We start from the raw sequence: 17,593 nt of genomic DNA on the forward strand, positions 1-17,593 counted from the left end.
TTGCTCGATATTTTAATAAACTTTGCCTATAAAATGGTTTTCAGCAGTACCTTTAAATTTCAAATACAAAAAAGCAGAATTTTCTTATTTCCATTTCTCTGCTTTATCAAATGACATACCACTTGCTTGCTTACGTAATAATCACTGAAAATGGATGTCTTATCAAAAAACAGCAGCCAAATAGGTAGGTGGCCTGATCATGAAGTACACCTTACCTTACCATGCTGCATCTGATTGTCCATTCATTTCAATCTTATTTTCCTGTATTCTATGGGAGTAGCAATTCTTCATTGTGTACATCCTCCTACACAACACTACTTCGTCTCTTGAGTTTTGAGATATCAGATCTGGCAAATTTTCTGCAAGAAAGCACTTTTCTTTGGGAGCAGAGAGGTTCTTATAGTGAATTTAGAGTAGTCTCCTAACTTGTGCTGTGCAAAAAGTAATTTTTTCATAATGGTCTATGGCTTAAAATTTATTTAGAAGATAAAAAGAATCAGCAAGTCTGGCTCTAATTTGTCCCTATTACATGAGGTTTTTATCCCTTCTCCTTCGGATTTGTCTTATGTGTGAGATACACCAGCCATGCACTGGCATATGCAGAGTGCCAGATAGGCAAGTCCTATATTGGTACTTCAATAATATTAGACCAGCACTTCCTTCCACTGTGAAGTTTATTCAGTATTAACCATAATCTTTATTGTTGTTATAGCCTCATTATGTACCAGACAACTACAAGAGAAATGGAGGCCGGTAAGTCTTACCTACCAGATTGTTGGCTGAGAAGAGATGGGATGATCCTGTTTGCTTGTCAAGTGTCCAGTGTTCTTCCTACCCATTTTCCTGGGTGCTGAGGAAATAATAAACTTAAATTCTTTAAAGCAGTTCCCTGAACTTCCAGAGAAGGAAAAGGGAATGAGGGGAAAGAGAGGGAATATAGAACCAGCCTTGGTGTTCCTTAATAATATGTTTACTAGTCAGGAAAGTACAGAAGCCATTTTGAAAGTTAGCAGAAGCAGCTGAATGTGGAAGAGAGCATAGCCCCCAGCACAGGAGGGAGATCAGTCACTGAATAGGCTGACCATGTACTCCTTGTAATAACAGCCCAGGCTAGTGCATTCTCTCAGTTCTCTTAAAGACTTTACAAATACTTACCAGGAGCCATGGTAATTGAAGAAAAAACATCAGTATGTGTTGTGCTCAACTATTTTGGCAAATGAAAATATTTATAAATTGAAATTAAAAATGAATTATTTTTTTTAAAGACTGCATTTGACCTTATGCAAATGAGGTTATAGGCCTATATCCCCCCATAGATCTGGTAGGTGTGAATGCATGTATTAATAAGTAAAATGACTGAGATTCTAGACAGTCTCCTACCTACTGAGGAGTCCTTGACTCTCTAGTAATTCACCTTTCAGGTAAGTGTCTGAAAAAATTTGGTATTTAAACTCTTCTTTTCCTGTCAGATCATCTTGGAAAACAGATCGCTCTAAACCACAGATCAAAGACTTAAACCAAGAAGAGGATTCTCTTCCACTTATTGAGGATGTATTAGGAAACCAAGAGCAAACTTCAAGTGAGGTGCCTAGCATAGAGGAGCCAGAAAAAGAGGCAGTCTCTAGTGAGACCTGTGAAACTGATAAAAAGGTGGAAGAAGGCAATTCTGACACAAGGCAGCTGTGCACTCCAGAGGAAAGGCGGCATATTCAGAGAGAGAGACTTAATCAAATCCTGCTAACCCTCTTAGAGAAAATCCCAGGGAAAAACGGTGAGATTTTATGCTGTGGTTACACAAGAGCATTTCTTCTATAGTTTGATTTTGTTTTGTTTTTTTTCTTTAGCTCACTGCAGACTGTGTTGATAAAATTAACACTTCTGTCTGAATATTTTGCTAGTGGACATTATTAATAATTAGCTTTATTTGCAGTAATGTTTTCTTTTGCAGCAGTAGCAGTTTTATGAATTCATATGAAATTTCTTTCTACTGACACTGTTTTGTATAGTATTTTTAGTAACCACAAAGACTGTCTGAGGACATTCCCCCATTAATCTTTGCTTACAACTGAGAAACACAACAGACATGCAAAGAAAAAAGAAAGAATTCAGGAAGTAATTTTTGACTTTTAGTGATAGTTCTTACTGTTGGGTTCTGGGTAACTTCTAAACTGTAGAATGATGGTGCAGTGGTTGCCCTGGTTAAGTAGTTCCCTGTTTTTAATTGCAATATCATTAGCTGCTGTGACAGTGGACATCCAGCAACCTGAATGTTGCTACAGGTCATCCTTTTTAACAGGCCAGTGATATTCAGAGTTCGTGCTTTGGTTGCTGGCATATGCTTCCCACATGCTGGTTTGTGTATACGTAATCATACTGTAACATGCTTCTCAGGGTGATCTAGAGATAGCTTAGATAACTATTAGAATTAAAACCTAGGATGAACTGTGTTCAGACGAGTAATTCACTTTTTTCTTTCATGTTCTGGGAACTAACACAAAATAATAATGCATAGCCTCAGAGAGTAATTTGGGTTGAGGTCTAATCATCCTCCCCTCTAAGCATGGCAAACTTCAAACAATTTGGGTTGCTCAGCACCTTGTTCAGTGGAGTTTTGAATATCACTATGGATGGAATCATCCTTTAAAAACTGTGAGTAAGGAAATAGTAAAGCTGTACCTGGTGTCACCATCTTTACAAATAGCCTGTGGTCTGTTGCAGCTATTGATGTCACTTACTTGCTGGAGGAAGGATCAGGAAGAAAACTGAGGAGGCGCACTCTCACCATCCCAGAGAGCAGCTTCAGAAAGTGATGCCACAAGAGGAAGCTGTGGTCTGGAGTCTGCTACAAGGTCTGCTGAGGACTGAGGGCAGGAGCCCAACTTCTTGTGCACCAGCCAAGGAAAAGAGGGCAGCAGAAAACTGACAAATATACAAACAGTTAGCACTTAGATGTCTGGGTTGGCAGGTTGTCCTGCCCTGCTCTGCAGTGCTCTTATGGTGTGTGTGTTATTGGGCGTGCCTTGTATTGATGTTAGGTACTGAGAAAAACCTCGTGGTTATTGTCCAGGATGGTCAAATTTAATTTATTTTTGCTTGATATTCCCACTCAGCGGAAAAAAAAAAAAAAAAGATGGGGAGGTAAGAAGGATGAGGACAGACTTACTCTGATGAGAATATTCCCCACGTTCACCAATTAACCTGTGATTGTACAAGATACTGTTGGCACCACCATTACCCATGCCAGTGAATGAAATCCAGATGGGAGGGTGAAGGCCCAGTGGCTTAAAATTAAAGGCTGCCCTAAAGTTGTGGCCTCTGATTTGCACAAGTTCCAAGAAGAGAGAAACGTACCTGAATGTGCAAAATGTTCACCGTGGAACGGCCAGTGCACACATGTACCTTTGATCTGTGACAAGGAGCAATTTCCAAAGTCACGCTGGAGTAAAGCAAGAGTTGGTTGGTTGAGGCACTTGTACTGCATTGTAGAGGGGGGAGGGGGCGGGGTGTGATTTTTTTCACTTTTTTTCTGCAGAGAAATTTTATAAAGCAAGTCAAATCCTGACAACACCATTGCTGTTGGTTTTTTTGATAAGCTGTGGTTCTTGTGTGTCTAGTGTGTTGTGCAAATTAAAACCTGTTAAAAAGAAAAAGGAAAAAAAAAAAAAAGGAAACCTTCACTACATGAACCGTCAAGCAGTATTCAGAGCGAGTATTTGTTGTGAACTGTAGAATATATCAACTGCTAACACTATTCTTGTGTTCTGGTTGTACAGCTTAAAATGTCCGTCTCTTAAATTAAGAGACAGTGTATCTCGCACCACCCTCTCTCTCTGCCCTGACAAAGATGATTATTCCCAAAAGTAAGAGCCAAGGCACTGAATCTCACTGCACGAAATTTCGATTTACATGGTGTACCACAAGCTAGTGCTGTAGCAGGACCCCTCGCGTTATACCGATAACCTTCCCTGGCGTGAGGAGCCACAAAGCTGTCACCTGCCTCTGGGTCCAGCCCAGGTTTTGGCAAAGAGAGGGGGTGATAGGCATACACTGACCCTTTAAGATGGCTTTGCTTTTTTGTCTTTCAGACGTACATATGCATATACAGTCCTGTTTTAGATGTTCTTATAAGAAAAACAGTTTTTAATGTGCCAAGTTGTATATATCTGCTGCGTGGATGTAAAGCAATACAGTAGTTACATGTTCCTTTTTAATGGACCAAGCTTGTCCTAATGTACATTCTTGTTATTATTATAATTATTTTACTCTTAGTGGAACATGACTCATTCCATTAACTTTTATGTGTTGATTTAAAAAGAAAAAAAAAAAAGAAAGGAAAAAACCCTTTGAGAAAAAATATTTTATTAAAAAAAAAAAAAAGAAATAAGAAAATAGTTTGGAATATTTTCTTACTGTAGAGAAGCACTGTACAGTACCAGGAACCCTGAGTATAAAATACTCGTGCGTGTAGTAGGAATATCGCATGTCCAAAATCTTGAGTTGTCTCATTTAGTTTAAAACAGAAATCATTGTCTCAAATGGTGTTAAACACTAAAAAGTTTTTAAAAAATAAAGTGCGTACAGAAGCGAGACACTAGCTCTGTCATTTTATCTTTCTTTTGTTGAAAGACTAAACAAAATGTTTTTTAGACAATCAAATGTTAGGTAAGTGCAAAGAATTGTTTTTCTTACTGGTGTAGAAATTAATGACTTTTTTTATTTTTCGGTTATTTTATAATAATGAGAAGACCAGTGTGTCACCAGGATCGCTGTTTTAAGACCAGGAAGCACTACATTATTGCAAATAGATATGAACTCTTAGTCTGCATGGGTGTAGGCTGTGTGATTGCTGAAAATAAATGCTGCTAATATATTTCCTTTTTACAAAGCATATCTAAATAGATCATTGTTTTGATGTTAATCTTTGTAAATTATGTATTACCAATTTTAACATTGGATGTAATTGCATAAAAAGCCTGCATCTCAATCCTGAGAGAGTCTAGTATTAAATGGAAAATCTTTTCCTATCGATGACTTGTGGGGTGTTTTTTGACATGTCTTTGATTTTTTTTTCTATTGCCTCTTTGCCTCGGCCCCTCCTGTCATGTCCTGCCTCTCTTTCAGCCTCATTTATGTGAGCTGTTGCCCCGTTTCTTTCAGATACCAAATTTCCTGATTGTTGATGGCATTTTGCGAGGTTGTAGCTTGATGCTGATGGTTCTGTTCAGCCCTTGGCAGGAAGGATGGTGGCAGCGTGTTTGCAGAGACAGGAGCATCAGCACAGACATGCAGTTTGGTAGTCAGAGGATGTGTAACCGTGTACAATGGCAGGTTAGTATGTGAATAATCTATGAATTTAGTGCCTATTCCCAGAATATAGACCCCTGGTACCCAGAGGCAGTGCCCCCCATGTCTGTACAGACAGCAGAGTCAATTCCGTCAGCTCCAAGGTTTGTTAATGCATCTCAGTTGCCACTAGCATCAGATCTGAGTCACATCAGACTTTACAGTGCAAATACAGATTTGCACTGTAAGCAATATCCCCCCTGCCATTACCGAAAAGTCAAGTAAGCTAGAAAGACAGAGGTAATTAATTTTGAGTTATTGGGAGCCATCAATGTGATCATGAGGAACACAAAGAATGCAGCAACGGGGAGAGGCAGAAATTGAGAACATTGCATCCTGCACGCTGTCCTTTCTGAGGCGTCTTCAACCTTGCACTTCCTCCAATAGCCTCTACCAAGGTTGGCACTAATGAGATAGATGATCCTCACAAATCTTCATTTAGGGTTTAAATTTCCTCTGGTTCAAACATAATTTCTGGGAATAAATTTAGCAACTATCTGCATTAGTTACTCAGGAATGAAATAGTATACCGATGAGCCCTTTTAATGTAACTTGATATTTTTTTCCATTTCCTAGCCTGACTCTCTGTGGTGTCATTAAAACACCATGCTTGACCTGTATACTTCACAATGTCTTTTTCTTTCAACCAAAGACACCATGCCAAGGATTGTAGTGCTTCAAAAATAATAGTAATTGACAAAGTACCTGGATTAACATCCTGCTGGCTTGACCCCATTTCAAAATCCAGAGGCAGTTGTGGAATTCAATCAAACCTACTTAAGGCAATCCAAATAACATTCCAATTAAGCTGTAACATCCCTTTTCTGAGAATAAAACTTACAGAGAGAGAAATGAAAATGAGAACAGAATTAACAAAAAAAATCCACTTTATCCTCAAAGCAGGACACAGCCTATTTTCTGAAATAGTCTCATGTGCCACTGAAACTGCAGCCGTGGACTCTCCTGTGCTTCACTTTGTGCTATTGCCTGCTGTCCTGGCATCACTAGGCACCTCACAGGAGCCTGCTCCTGTTCTCTACGCACCTCCCTCTAAATGCCAGCCTGTTCCCAGCACGGCGGGACCCTGGATGGGCCGGGAGCAGCGAGCTGGGCACCAGCCCCTGTCCCTGCATGCGTGGCTTTCCCCTGCAGGCACCTATCACCCAGCTCCAGCCCCAGCCACACATGTAGGGAGGGGCAACGCAGCCACTCCCAGCCCCACAGCTGCAATGATCCAGTCACAGCCGAGGACACGTAAGTCACAACCTTTATTTCCAGCTCTTTCCCCAGAACACGCTTCTTCCCGTGGTTACAACTATTTACAGTGTTGGAACAGCACACTGCTGGCTGGGGCTGGCTGGGCTGCACGCCCCAGCCATGGGGCAAAGCAAGGCAGTGGTGGACGTGGCAGTGACAGGACATGACAGCACACAGACAGCATACAGGACTGTGAGTAATGCACGGGGACAGGGGCTTTCCCTCCCTTCACACAGGCACGGGCAGCAGCTGAGACGACATCAGCGAGAGCAGGTCCCACGGAGGGGGCCTGCAGTGAATTGGCAGCAATTCCGTGGCAACATGTGCAGCAATGGCTCGCGGGACGCAGCCCTGGCAGAAGGTAGCATCGTGCTAGCAAGCAGCAGGGGCTGGCACCAGAACAAGGGCCCCCTGCAGACCTGCCAGCCCTGACGGTGGTGAAGATGTGGCAGGGAGACCGTCCTTCCCGGAGGCGGCACCTGCTTCTGCAAACTCAGCTGCTTCCTCAGGGCTCCTCCTCTTCCTCACAAGATCAGGGATGTGTAGCCCACAGGAACAAGGCCAGTGCTGTTTCCATGGCAGCAGCGGATCCAGTCTTCATCCACAGTGGAGAGCAGCTGCAGGATGTCTCCTTTCTGGAAGCTCAGGTGCCCAGCGGCAGCACCTGTGTGGTCACACAGCGCGCGAACTTCCCTACACAACAAATGCCATCAGGGGTTCGCCTCCCCAGAAACCCCACAGATGGCTAAGAAAGGCTCGCATCAGACTGGGAGAGGCTTTGATGCTCATCTGTGGCGCCAGTGACCACCAGTAGTTGATCAACAATCCCCATCACAAAAGCATCCTGCCAAGCAGACCCTTGGAACAGCATCAGAATGGGAGCAGCATTTGCAGTGAGGAGGAGGAAAGCTCTAGGTCAGTGCTGAGGAGCAGGGAGATGGCCAAATGCAGCGTGGGAGGGCCAGGCGCCCTTCTGTGCTCGCTTGGACAGGCTGTGGGAGCACACAAGTACCACCACAGCTGGGTGGGGACCTGCCACATACTTGCTCCAAACAGGGTACTATGAACCCAGAAAGCACCCAAAAAAAAATGCTCAAAACTCCCCCACCAAAATGTCTGGGAAAAGCAACTGGTCACATGTAGGTGGGTACACATGGCCACCTGCAGCTCAGCAGAAGAGGAGGGCAATCCCCAGGGTGGGTGGTCAAGGTGCAAGTTAGCAACAGTGAGAGGTAAAATAAGAAAAGGGTATAGGATCTTTAAGCCATGCCTGGCAGCAACTGCTGCTTCTCCCCCCAAAAAGTCCACCACCAGCTTTCCAACCCCAACCATCACAGCAAGTGCCCTGCATCACCTGTGGGTCTGGGGCACATTGGATGTGTTCCTCTCTGGCTGCTCTTGGGCATGGATCTTCTCGGTCGCCAGCCCCTTCACCACCACGGCAAGGACGTGTGCGCTGGGGGACAGCCAGCTGGAGGGTCTCCTGCCACAAAGGAGAGGGAAAACGCCATGAGCTAACAGCAAGCTGCTGGGGCTGGGACCGTGTCTGGGTGGGATGAGGCTTTGCACCATGACCAGGACACCAAGAGAAACGTTGCGCCACCTGAAACCTCGAGCTGTGTGTGCCAGGCACTCCTGCAGCACCAGGTGCCAGTCACCAGCAGTTCTGCTCAGCAGACCAGTTCTGGTGCTCCGGGAGCTGACTGAGCCATGGCAATACCACTACGGCCTGACCACGAGCTCCTGCTGTAAAGGACTGCCAGCATTCCATGGCAGCAGCACCTGGGACATGCACTAATCCCATGACATGGCAGAGCAGCCCAGGAACACAACCTGGATTATGGGCTCTACAAAGAAAAATAAATCAGGTATCCGTGCTGCCAGGTGAGACAACCCCTTCCTGAGCACACGCTGCTTCCCCACCCCTGCCTTCCCAAGCTGGGCCTTACCTGGACCTAGCTGAGACAGTGTTGGGACCGCATGGGGAACTCCGGGCAGAGGGGCTGGTGGCTCCGAAGAGCCGGCCCAGCCAGGTGCCCTTGTTGGGGCGAGGAGCGCTGCTGGCCGTGGGGCTGGAAGGGGCTGCCCGGTTCCTATCCGCACGAGGCTCTGCAGCAGCAGCCAGGGGTTTCTCTCCAGCAGTGGGAACAGCAGGATCGGAGGGTGTGCCTGCTCCAGAGGGCAGGACGAGGTCTTCAGGGGAAGAGGTCCCAGAGGTATCAGCACTGCTGCTGGGGTTCAGACTGGAGAGTTCAGGGATAGCTTTGGTCTGAAGGAACTGCAGCTCCGTGCCTCGAGGCTCGCTTGCAGGTGTTTGGGGTCGCGTCACCTGGCCAGGGCTGGAATCCTCCGCAGCCGTCTGCAGCTTCGTCCACCAGACAAAGGGGAACTTTTCCTTGCTAGGAGCAGCATAAATCCTGGAGGCCTGGCTCAGCTGGGCCCACCAGCCACCAGGGCCAGCCACTGCATCCCAAGGGCCTGCCTCGGGCCTGCCGGTCTCTGGGGAGCTGTCAGTTCCCAAGAAAGCACGACTGAGCTGATCGCCCCACCGCAGCACGTGCTGGAAGGTCTGCTGCAGGGCAGCCCCCACCTGGGGGCTGGGGACCAGGCTGCACACAGCTGCTTGGGACTGGGACCTTGGGGTTTCCTCCACACCAGCTGCCCTCCCCAGAGCATCAGGGGGCATCTCATCTTCCAGGCTGGCCCCTGCAGTGCTGCTTTGGCCTTCCAGAGGAGGCTGCACAATCCCTCGAGCCTGAGCAGCGTGATGGGGAGGAGCTGGAGGTGACTCCAGATGACGGGACAAAGGTCTTGCGTCCACGGAGAGGTGATGGTGTTCAAAGAGCAGGTCAAGGTGGAATGTCAGCACCGAGAGGGGCTGGATGAGCAGCAGCAGTTCATCAGCAAGGTGGGGAAGAGGGCCTTGGCTCAGGGCAAAGAAGGCCGTGGGAAAATACAGCACGGATATAACACCTACGAGATATGAGCAATGCTGGAGAGCTGGCAAATGCTCCCTACCCCTTACCCACAGATTCCCCCCAGGGCCTGCTGGTCCATCCTAGCACGTCTGACGAAGAGCTTTCTGCTGAGGGTTGTGTTGAAGATGTTCCAAATTGCCTCCCTGACTGCCTTCACCCAATGGGATGGCCACGGAAAGCAATGCCCCATTCACTGTGGGAATCCTGACCAAGCGTTTTGTGAGGAAAGGGTGTGGGAATTCCTACGCTGGCTTTCTGGCTTTGCACAAGTAGAAGAGGACTAGTTGGGGGGTGGGGACACACTTCTGGGCACTGTGTCCTACCTGGGCTATTCTGCAGGTGAGAGATCCACAGCTCCAGCTGCTTAGTACTAAGCAAAGTAAAGGAAACCAAAGTTAGAGCCCTCAGAACTCTGTTCCAGCCAGCCATCACAGCAAGGACAGCCTGGGTCAACAAGGACCAATACTCACTTCAAAAGGCCAAGGATAAAGGCATGAAACTTCTGCCTGGTGCTGTTGAGAGGGGCCAGTCCAGCCACATGCCAGCAGAGGTTTTGCAAAGAGCGGGTATTGGGCCCTGCGGAACACACAATATGCAGAAAATCACTGTGGACACAAGTCCAACCCAGTCAGATCCCAGGCTGGAAAAGGACCCCAGGCACCTTGAGGTGCTGGGCCTAATGTCTCCAGGAGCACACTCCCCACACCTACCTGTCTTCACGGAGGCTTCCACCAAGCTCCAGGGGGAATTCCTCCTCTGGCCTGTGATAACATCCTTCTGGAATGGCTTCAGCCCATCCTCCACCAAGCCATAGAGCGCAGGGCAGAGCGTGTGCAGCAGCAGGTAACCCACATCTGGGCTGAGCCAGCTGTCTCCCAGCTGCGTCTGAAGCAGAGAGGCATCAGCATTTAGGCACAAGGAGAGGGGAGGGGAAAGGGAGCACCTCACCCTGAGCCTGCAGGGGCAGATGGTGGGATTCTTCACTCCCAGCTGGTTCTGCCTGACTGTGCCACCTCTAGAGGTGGGCAATCAGGATCTGACATGCACCAGGGAGCACGGCTGAGCTCCCCAAACCCCTCCTGCCAAAGTCCGTGTGGCCTTTCCTTCCTTCTGACCACCCCAGCCCCACCAGAGCCTCAGCCCAGGCCCTCACCTTCTGCACCAGGTTCCGCGCGGTGCTGAAGTGGGCGATAATCTTATCCACGGCGGTGCTGACAGCAATCAACAGGGCTGCCGGACAACGGAAAGGAAGGAGTCAACACGGCAACAAACACCACGGCCGCAGCAGCATCTGCTCCGTCCCTCTGCAGCACCATGGGGCTGACCAGCCCCGGCTGTGGCAAGCAGCAGCTCAGCACCCCAAGGCCTGGAGGAGCCGGAGAGGGGCCAGCTGGCTGGACCGGGGGCTCCAGGAGCCACTGCAGGGCAGGGGACTGCCAGGGGGCTGCCGCGGGGACCCTCAGCTCCTCGGGGCTGCAAAGAGCAGCGGCTTCCGAGGAAAGAGCCCGGGGGGGGTGCGAGCCCTGCCCCTGTGCCCGAGGCTGCCCAAGAAAGCCGGGGGCTGAGCCCCGCCGCCCCCCTCCCCGCCCCCGGGGCCCCGTTACCTTTCTTCTGCTCCGCCAGGGCCCCGCGGCTTCTCCCCGAGCTCCCCCCGCAGGGCTGCGCCGCGCCCGTGGCTCCCGCGGCGGGCGGCGAGGGCCTGGCTGGAGAGAGGGGAGGCCGCGGTGAGGCTCGGGGCACAGCCGGCTCCAGGCCCCGGCCCCGGGCCCCGGCCCCGGCCCCGGCCCCGGTCCGCCCCCCCCGGTCCCACTCACCGCGCCGGGGGCCGGGGCCGGGCCCAGCCGGGCCGCGGTCGCTCATGGAGCCGGAGGCCGCGGCCAGGCGAAGGGCGGCGGTGGAGCGGGGCGGGCCGGGCCCCGCTGCCCTTGGGGCCCGCCCAGGGCCTTACCCCGCGGGCTCGGGCGGGGCGAGAAACGAAGGGGAACGGGAGAAGGGCGGCGGGGCGAGGGAAGGGCCGAGGCCGGGGGAGACGCAGGGGGAGCGGCCCGGGGGGGGCTCCCGGCCCCCCGCAGCAGTGACGGGGGGAACCCGGGATTGCGAGGAGCCGCTGGAGCCCCCCCGGCCCCTCTGCGGCCGGGGCTGCCGGGCCTGCAGGCCGTGGATCCCGCAGCTCCTCCCGGCCCCGCGCACCGGTCCTCAAAAGGGCGATGCTATGGACCCAGTCCCCTTACCCAGCACCTGAAAGAGGGGGTGCCCTGCAGCAAGGGTGGTGGCCTCTGGTGACCCAAACTTACCCTCCTTGCAGGTCTCATCTCCTCGCTCAACCTTCCCTGGCACCCAGGGGTCCCCGCCAGGCCTCCCAAGCCTCCAAACCAGCACGTCTCCATTGCAGCCAGAGCCTGGCCCCTTCTCTTCTGGCATGCAGATCTGTGGCAGCAGCTTGCCTTCCTCAGCATCCCCCAGCTGCCCCTCTGCGATGGGCTGCAGTCCCGGGCGAGATCTCCTCCTCTTTGTCTGGTGGCTTTCTGTAGACGCCAGCAATTGTCTGCCCGATGGCACGGGTGGCATCCAGCTCGAGCCACAACTGCCTGCAGACATTTCGAGGGGTGCAGACGGGTGCTGAGATGCCACCGGCTCCACCCGCTCGCTGTCTGCCTGGCCCCTGGGCTTGTTGGAGGCACTGCGGTATCGGAGCTCCTTGAAAGTGGTCACCTCTCTCTGCCTCGAACCAGGAGGCCTCGCCCGCCACTCCTGCTGAAGCTGCGGCTGGGGCAGCTCCTGGCCTGCAGTGCTGGAGAGGAGCTCGCTGGGGGGTGGCAGCTCGGTGTCTGGTGAGAAAATAATCAGCCAGTCACTTCGGTCACCCCTGGCCTGGGCAAGCGTGGTCCCAGTGGTGTTTCTCTTCCTCTTCTGGGCAAGCTCATGGAAGGAGGTGATGTTCTTCTTGCCTCCATCTCTGCCAAGGTCACCCAAGGCGGGCTCTGGCTCAGCTGGCCTCGCGGGCAGGACCGGCTGCTCTGCTCTGTGCCCATTGAGAATCTGCAGCTGTCTCCGGGGACGGGGAGGTACGGGAGGGGGGATGCTCTTAACCCAGGTCCGTGGCTCAGGAGCACTGCTCAGACTGTGATCCTGCTGGCCTAGCACAGCCAATGCTGGAGGTGTGGCGGCTGGGTCAGGAAAGGGGTTGCAGTTAGGGTCTAGGTCAACGCAGGTGCCTGTGGTCTCTTGTGCCACTGTGCTGACAGAGGGATCGTCGTACTGGGAGTTGAGCGAGCTGCTGCTGCAGAGGCTGTCTGGGCTCTCTCCAGCCGGGATGTCTGCTTCCTGGAGCACTGCTGGGTTGAGGTTGCCATCTTTTCCATCCCATGTCCTGCCCTGGTCAGCCAGCAGCAGGTCATCCCCCACATCTTCTGTGGGAACAACATCGGGCTGATTTTCAGGGGATTGGGACCCTTCTCCTGAGAACCCCCTGCAGTACACAGACACCGGGGAGTCATCCAAGCTGAAATCCGAGCAACTACTGACAGAGGAGGAGGTGGAAGCCAGATTGCAAGGGGAAGCCACCTCCTCCTCAGCATGCAGGCAGGAGAAATCTTCTTGAGCTGCCTGGTTCTGGAGAGCCAGCGTCACAGGCAGCTCAGTGTGAGACTCGCAGCACTGGCATTTCAAAGAGGGATTGTTGGAATTGGCATCCACTTGCTCACAGTTCTCCTGACAGCCGCTGCAGCATTTCTGCTCCCCCTGACTCATGGAGTCGGAGGTCTCTTGGAGCTCCGGGTGCCGGGAGAGATGCAGCCCCAGTGAGATGTGCTGCAGGTGGATATGATTGAGGTTGCACAGCAGGCCTTTCTTCGGAGCCAGCATGATGCTGTCTTACTGGTAGCTCTGGGGCTCCTCAGAGAGCCCCACAGCTCTTCTGCTCACACCATCCAGCTCCCTGCAAACATCCAGCGTCTACTCACGCAGCGGCGGCGAAAGCAGTGGCGCAAACCCGGAGAACAACAAACTGGGAAAGAGAACAAAGATGCTGACCTTGTGGAAGTCGCCGGGCAGGGCAGGCTGCAGGGACCAGCCCGAGGGCTCACAGGGACAGAAACGCATCCAGCAACGGGGGGGGGCTCCCCCATAGCTCCCCCGGGCTCAGGCCTTGTGTCTGGGCAGGGGTCTGCAGCCGCTCGCAGCTCCCCAGGGCAGGGCTCGAGCGCAGGCTGAGGAAGCGTGGGCAGGTCCAGGCGCCCGCAGTAGCAGGGCTGGATTCCCTCTGCCAGCTCTCGGCAGCCAGGGAGCGTCTCAGAGATGCTGTCAAGGAGAAAACGCCCTTGAAACGTCAGGCAGCGAAGCTCCTGGCCTCCGGCCAAAGGAACACGGCCCCGGCAGCGCTCCGAGGGCAGCGCATCAATGGCCAAAGAAGCCCAAAACGCGCTGGGGGTGGGGGGGTCGCTCGGCCCCGGCCTGGCCTCAGGAGGGGGCTGCAGCCCGGACACCCCTGCGGCTGCTGCCGAGCCCGGAGCCCCCCAGGCGCTGCCGAGCTCCATCCCCGTGCGTTTTGCCCCAGCCGACGGCCCCTCACCGCGGGCGGCCCCGGCTCGCCCCGCACGGCCCCGGGCTCGCCGCGGAGCCCCGCAACCGGAGGGTGCCGGGGGGGAGTCCCGAGAGCCCGACCCAGAGCTCGGAGCCTCCCCCAGCCCCTCCGCCGACCCCCGGCCCCGCTCCCCCCCGCTCACCCCTCGGCGCTGCGGCGGCTCCGGGCTCTGACTGCGGCGGCGGCTGCGGGGAGGAGCCGCGGCCCCGGCCCCGCCCCGGTGAGCGCAGCCCCGGGAGGGGGGAGCCCGGCCTGCCCCCAGCGCCAAGGAACACAAGAGGCAGCAGAACGGCAATAAATTACGTTTATTGGAGCAGGCCTGGCGGCCCGAGCACCGGGAGGGGAGCTGCTACGAGCCCCGCCGACCCCAGCCTGAAGGCAGCAGGGCGGTGGCACCGCAGCGCACCCAGCACCGGGGCTGCCAGCCCACCTCTGGCAGCAGAGCCCGAACAGTTCACCAACAGGCCTGCCAGCACACCCTCATTTCTGTCGTTTGTAAATCTTCTGAGCTAGGCCAAGGAAAATCTCCTTTGGGAGCCGGTTGGCGTGCTTTTTGATCAGTTCCTGCAGGCGCTGATAGCTCTTCTCCTCGTACTCCTGGAAAGCAGCCTTCATGCCTAGAGTCTCGTAGAGTTCCTTCACCTTAGCCACCTTCTCTGGCTCCTTACGGCCGTAGTTCTCCTGAGAAGGCACCAGAATGAGTAAGTTTGGGGTTTAGCTTATGGCTATGACAATAGTTGCTCTTTCAAAATGTGGCAAGAGTCACCTCTTCTGCTCCCTTGTGTCTTACAGTGCTCAGAACAACTGAGCCTCCTCCCACCCCGGTACCATCACTGCTGCCATGCATAGCGCAGCTTTCCAGATACACCTTACAGCTCGACACCTCCTCTACACTGTGCCCTTAGGCAGGGAGTCTGCGTTACCTCTCCCACCATGTCAGAGCGGTTCTGTAAGCCTGCGGGCATTACCTCCAGGATCTGCCTCTGATCTGGTGTGACCCGACGCAGGCACTCCACCACCAGCCAGCTGCACTTATTGTCCTGGATATCGGTGCCAACCTTCCCTGTTAGTGCTGGGTCACCAAAGCAGTCCAGGTAATCATCCTGTACAAAGACAGAAACATGAGTACCACAACCACGTCTTACAAGTCCTGTGGGGACTGGGAGGCACCTTGTACCTGGATCTGAAAGAATTCACCCATCTCCAGCAAGATTGCTTTGGCATTGTCGTGTTCCTCCTTACTGTCAATACCAGTCTAAAAGAGAGAAGAAAAAAAAAAAAAAAGCCTTCCAGTATTTGTTTTTTACACCTTCATCTCCCAGACCACCTGCTCTCTTAGACAGCCTTATGCTGTTTAGGCACCGCCTTTCTCCCCTTAACACCTTTCAACAGAACTCACCATGTACATGGCAGCAGCCACTGGCAGGTAGAAGGAGTAAAATGCGGTCTTGTACTTAACGATTGCCTTATACCTGTGGGAGAGGAACCACATTTAGTGAGAAATCCCAGGCCTTCCCTTCCCATTGGTGCCCAGCAAATCAAAGACAGCAGGAGAAGTGCAGCATCACCCTCTAAACCACCTCCAAGTTCTGACAGCAGACAAAGATTTGGTCTGGACTTTGGTCTGACAGATGACAGCAGAATTTTAGCAAGCTGGTTTTGTGCTTCACAGTCCAGAAGGGACACCAGCAGAGCCACACAGCCAGCATTGGGCTGGCATCTGTCCCCTCCAATTTCTTCACCTTTGCTCACTGAAGCGATTCAAATCCACCTGGGTGACAGGAGCAGTGATGAGGTCCAGCATCTGCCCCAGCTCAGTTTGGTAGGCAGTCTGAAGAGGAAACATTTAAGGATTTATTCACATGGTCCTCAGGAAAGTCTCAACAGTACAGTAAAAACCCCCAAGTTCAGCCCCGTTTTAGCTCCTTGCCAAGGCTGAAGAAGGGTGCATTTTTGGTGGGATGCCCAAGGACTTACAGAGCAGACTAAGATCCACGCACCATCAAACAGGACTGGGATTAGTCCCGAGATGGGTCCATGGAAGGAGACGTGGGGGCAGCCTCACCTGCAGAAAGAGCTCCAGCAAGTGCAGGTAGTACGGGCGCTCCCCACAGTACTTCTTCAGCATCCTGTAGACGGATGACTCGAGGAGGAAGGCATCATTGATCGCATCCAACCCAATTCCCTCCTGCACCAGGAGGACAAGAAGAGGCTGGGTTGCAGCACACCCAACATCACGGCACCCCCACAGCCCCCCAGCAGGCAGCGACGTCCCAGCTCCGCGGCCGCTCTCACCTTCTTGTACCAGCAAAGCTGCCCCCGGCGCGTCAGGGACTGGTCCATGATGTCGTCGGCCACCAGGAAAAAGGCCTGGAACTGCAAAAGGCTGGGTTAGGGGGCAGCTGCGGGACGGGGGCCCTCAGAGGCGGGGGGCACGGTGCGGACCCGTGCCCGGCTCTCACCAGCTCGATGCACCAGCCGACGGCCAGGGCGCAGCGGAGGCTCTCGGGGTCCTGCTGCTGGGGGCCCGCCAGCTCCCGGAAGGCTGCGAGCACCGTCAGCCCCCGGTTGTACTTCCCGCCCGGCGCGTTGTACTCCAGCACCTGTGGGGAGAGGTGAGTGGGCAACCCCCGGCCTCCCCAACACTGGAACCCCCCCCGGAACCTCACCAGGACCCCCCCGGGATCCCCCTGGGACCTAACCGGGACCCCCCCCCGGGCACCCGAACCGGGACCTCACCGGGACCCATGCCGGCCTCACTGGAACCCCCCGGGACCCCCACCAGGACCTCCCCAGGACCCAACCGGGACCCCCCCGGGACCCCCTCCGGGCCCCCCGCCCGGGCCTTACCGGGACCCACCCCGGGACCTCACCCCCCCGAGCCCCCCCCGACCCCCCCCGTCCTCACCTCCTTCAGCCGGGCCACGGCATCGCCCACCTCGGGGTGCCCCAGCCCGTCCCCGGTGAGGTCCCGGACCACCTGGGGGAAGAAGCCCACGAACTCCTCCCGCTCGGCGCCCGCCGCCCGCCGCGCGCCGTCCCCGCTCATCGCGCCCTGCCCGCACCGGACCCCTCGGCCCCGCTCCTCCACGCTCGCCCCCGCGACCTCCGGGGACGGCTCCGCCCCGGCGCCGGGCGCGGGGTTTGCCGGGGCGCGTAGTCCGGAGCCAGGGGGAGCGCCGCGAGCCGCGCGGCGGGCGGACTACAACTCCCGGCGTGCCCCGCGAGGAGGGGGAGGAGCCAGCGGGCGGCCGCACCTGGCGCCTGCATTCATTGGCCCGCTCCATCGCATGAAGATGGAACCAAGGAGGCTCGGCCAATAGAAGAGCGGGAGGGGCGGCACCGAGACGCCTGATTGGTGGAGGGGGGGAATGGAGCGAGGGCGCGGCGGCAGCGCGGGGGCGGGGTCGGGACTGGGGACCGGGGACCGGGA

General features: G+C 54.0%; 3 protein-coding genes across 7 annotated transcripts in view; 1 reads left to right on the forward strand and 2 right to left on the reverse strand.

Annotated features, from left to right (window-relative positions):
- Nucleotides 1–5,024, forward strand: part of ASH1L (ASH1 like histone lysine methyltransferase) — a 58,215-nt gene extending 53,191 nt beyond the window's left edge. For all 4 annotated transcript variants that reach the window (XM_084500292.1, XM_084500293.1, XM_084500294.1 and 1 more), the window contains 3 exons: nucleotides 713–753; nucleotides 1,470–1,771; nucleotides 2,719–5,024. In XM_084500292.1, the coding sequence (XP_084356418.1) occupies nucleotides 713–753; nucleotides 1,470–1,771; nucleotides 2,719–2,810 (435 nt within the window). In that variant the 3' untranslated portion in view covers nucleotides 2,811–5,024. The remainder of the gene's footprint in view (nucleotides 1–712; nucleotides 754–1,469; nucleotides 1,772–2,718) is intronic.
- Nucleotides 5,025–6,594: 1,570 nt separating this feature from the next.
- On the reverse strand, nucleotides 6,595–14,370 carry RUSC1 (RUN and SH3 domain containing 1). Of its 2 annotated transcripts, XM_084500298.1 has the most exons (10): nucleotides 14,303–14,370; nucleotides 11,873–13,584; nucleotides 11,183–11,281; nucleotides 10,732–10,808; nucleotides 10,289–10,463; nucleotides 10,049–10,154; nucleotides 9,902–9,948; nucleotides 8,550–9,573; nucleotides 7,955–8,083; nucleotides 6,595–7,293 (listed from the first exon to the last, which is right to left on the reverse strand). In XM_084500298.1, exons 2-10 carry the CDS (start codon nucleotides 13,440–13,442, stop codon nucleotides 7,125–7,127), a joined length of 3,396 nt encoding a protein of 1,131 aa, XP_084356424.1. In that variant the 5' UTR covers nucleotides 13,443–13,584; nucleotides 14,303–14,370; the 3' UTR covers nucleotides 6,595–7,124. The 2 variants fall into 2 exon arrangements, with proteins under 2 accessions (XP_084356424.1, XP_084356425.1); XM_084500299.1 differs by lacking the exon at nucleotides 14,303–14,370 and having other exon boundaries at nucleotides 11,873–13,782.
- Nucleotides 14,371–14,446: 76 nt separating this feature from the next.
- FDPS (farnesyl diphosphate synthase) lies at nucleotides 14,447–17,282 on the reverse strand. The gene is made up of 9 exons (XM_084500311.1): nucleotides 17,069–17,282; nucleotides 16,623–16,763; nucleotides 16,456–16,536; nucleotides 16,226–16,348; nucleotides 15,903–15,991; nucleotides 15,560–15,632; nucleotides 15,338–15,415; nucleotides 15,129–15,263; nucleotides 14,447–14,841 (listed from the first exon to the last, which is right to left on the reverse strand). The coding sequence occupies exons 1-9, from the start codon at nucleotides 17,207–17,209 to the stop codon at nucleotides 14,641–14,643; spliced, it is 1,062 nt and encodes a 353-aa protein (XP_084356437.1). The 5' UTR covers nucleotides 17,210–17,282; the 3' UTR covers nucleotides 14,447–14,640.
- Between the last annotated feature and the right edge of the window lie 311 nt (nucleotides 17,283–17,593).

This window comes from Aythya ferina (genome assembly GCF_964211825.1).
Source record: "Aythya ferina genome assembly, chromosome: 29".
In the NCBI taxonomy this organism is placed as follows: Eukaryota; Metazoa; Chordata; class Aves; order Anseriformes; family Anatidae; genus Aythya; species Aythya ferina.

Coding starts and splice junctions, on each gene's coding strand:
- RUSC1 (XM_084500298.1), bottom strand. CDS start 13,442: ATGCTGGCTCCGAAGAAAGGCCTGCTGTGCAACCTCAATCATATCCAC. Junction 9,574..9,901: donor TCACCTGCAGAATAGCCCAG/GTAGGACACAGT, acceptor CATATCTCGTAG/GTGTTATATCCGTGCTGTAT. Junction 8,084..8,549: donor ACTGTCTCAGCTAGGTCCAG/GTAAGGCCCAGC, acceptor CCTTTGTGGCAG/GAGACCCTCCAGCTGGCTGT.
- FDPS (XM_084500311.1), bottom strand. CDS start 17,209: ATGAGCGGGGACGGCGCGCGGCGGGCGGCGGGCGCCGAGCGGGAGGAG. Junction 16,764..17,068: donor CCGTGGCCCGGCTGAAGGAG/GTGAGGACGGGG, acceptor CTCTCCCCACAG/GTGCTGGAGTACAACGCGCC. Junction 16,537..16,622: donor TCGGCTGGTGCATCGAGCTG/GTGAGAGCCGGG, acceptor AGCCTTTTGCAG/TTCCAGGCCTTTTTCCTGGT.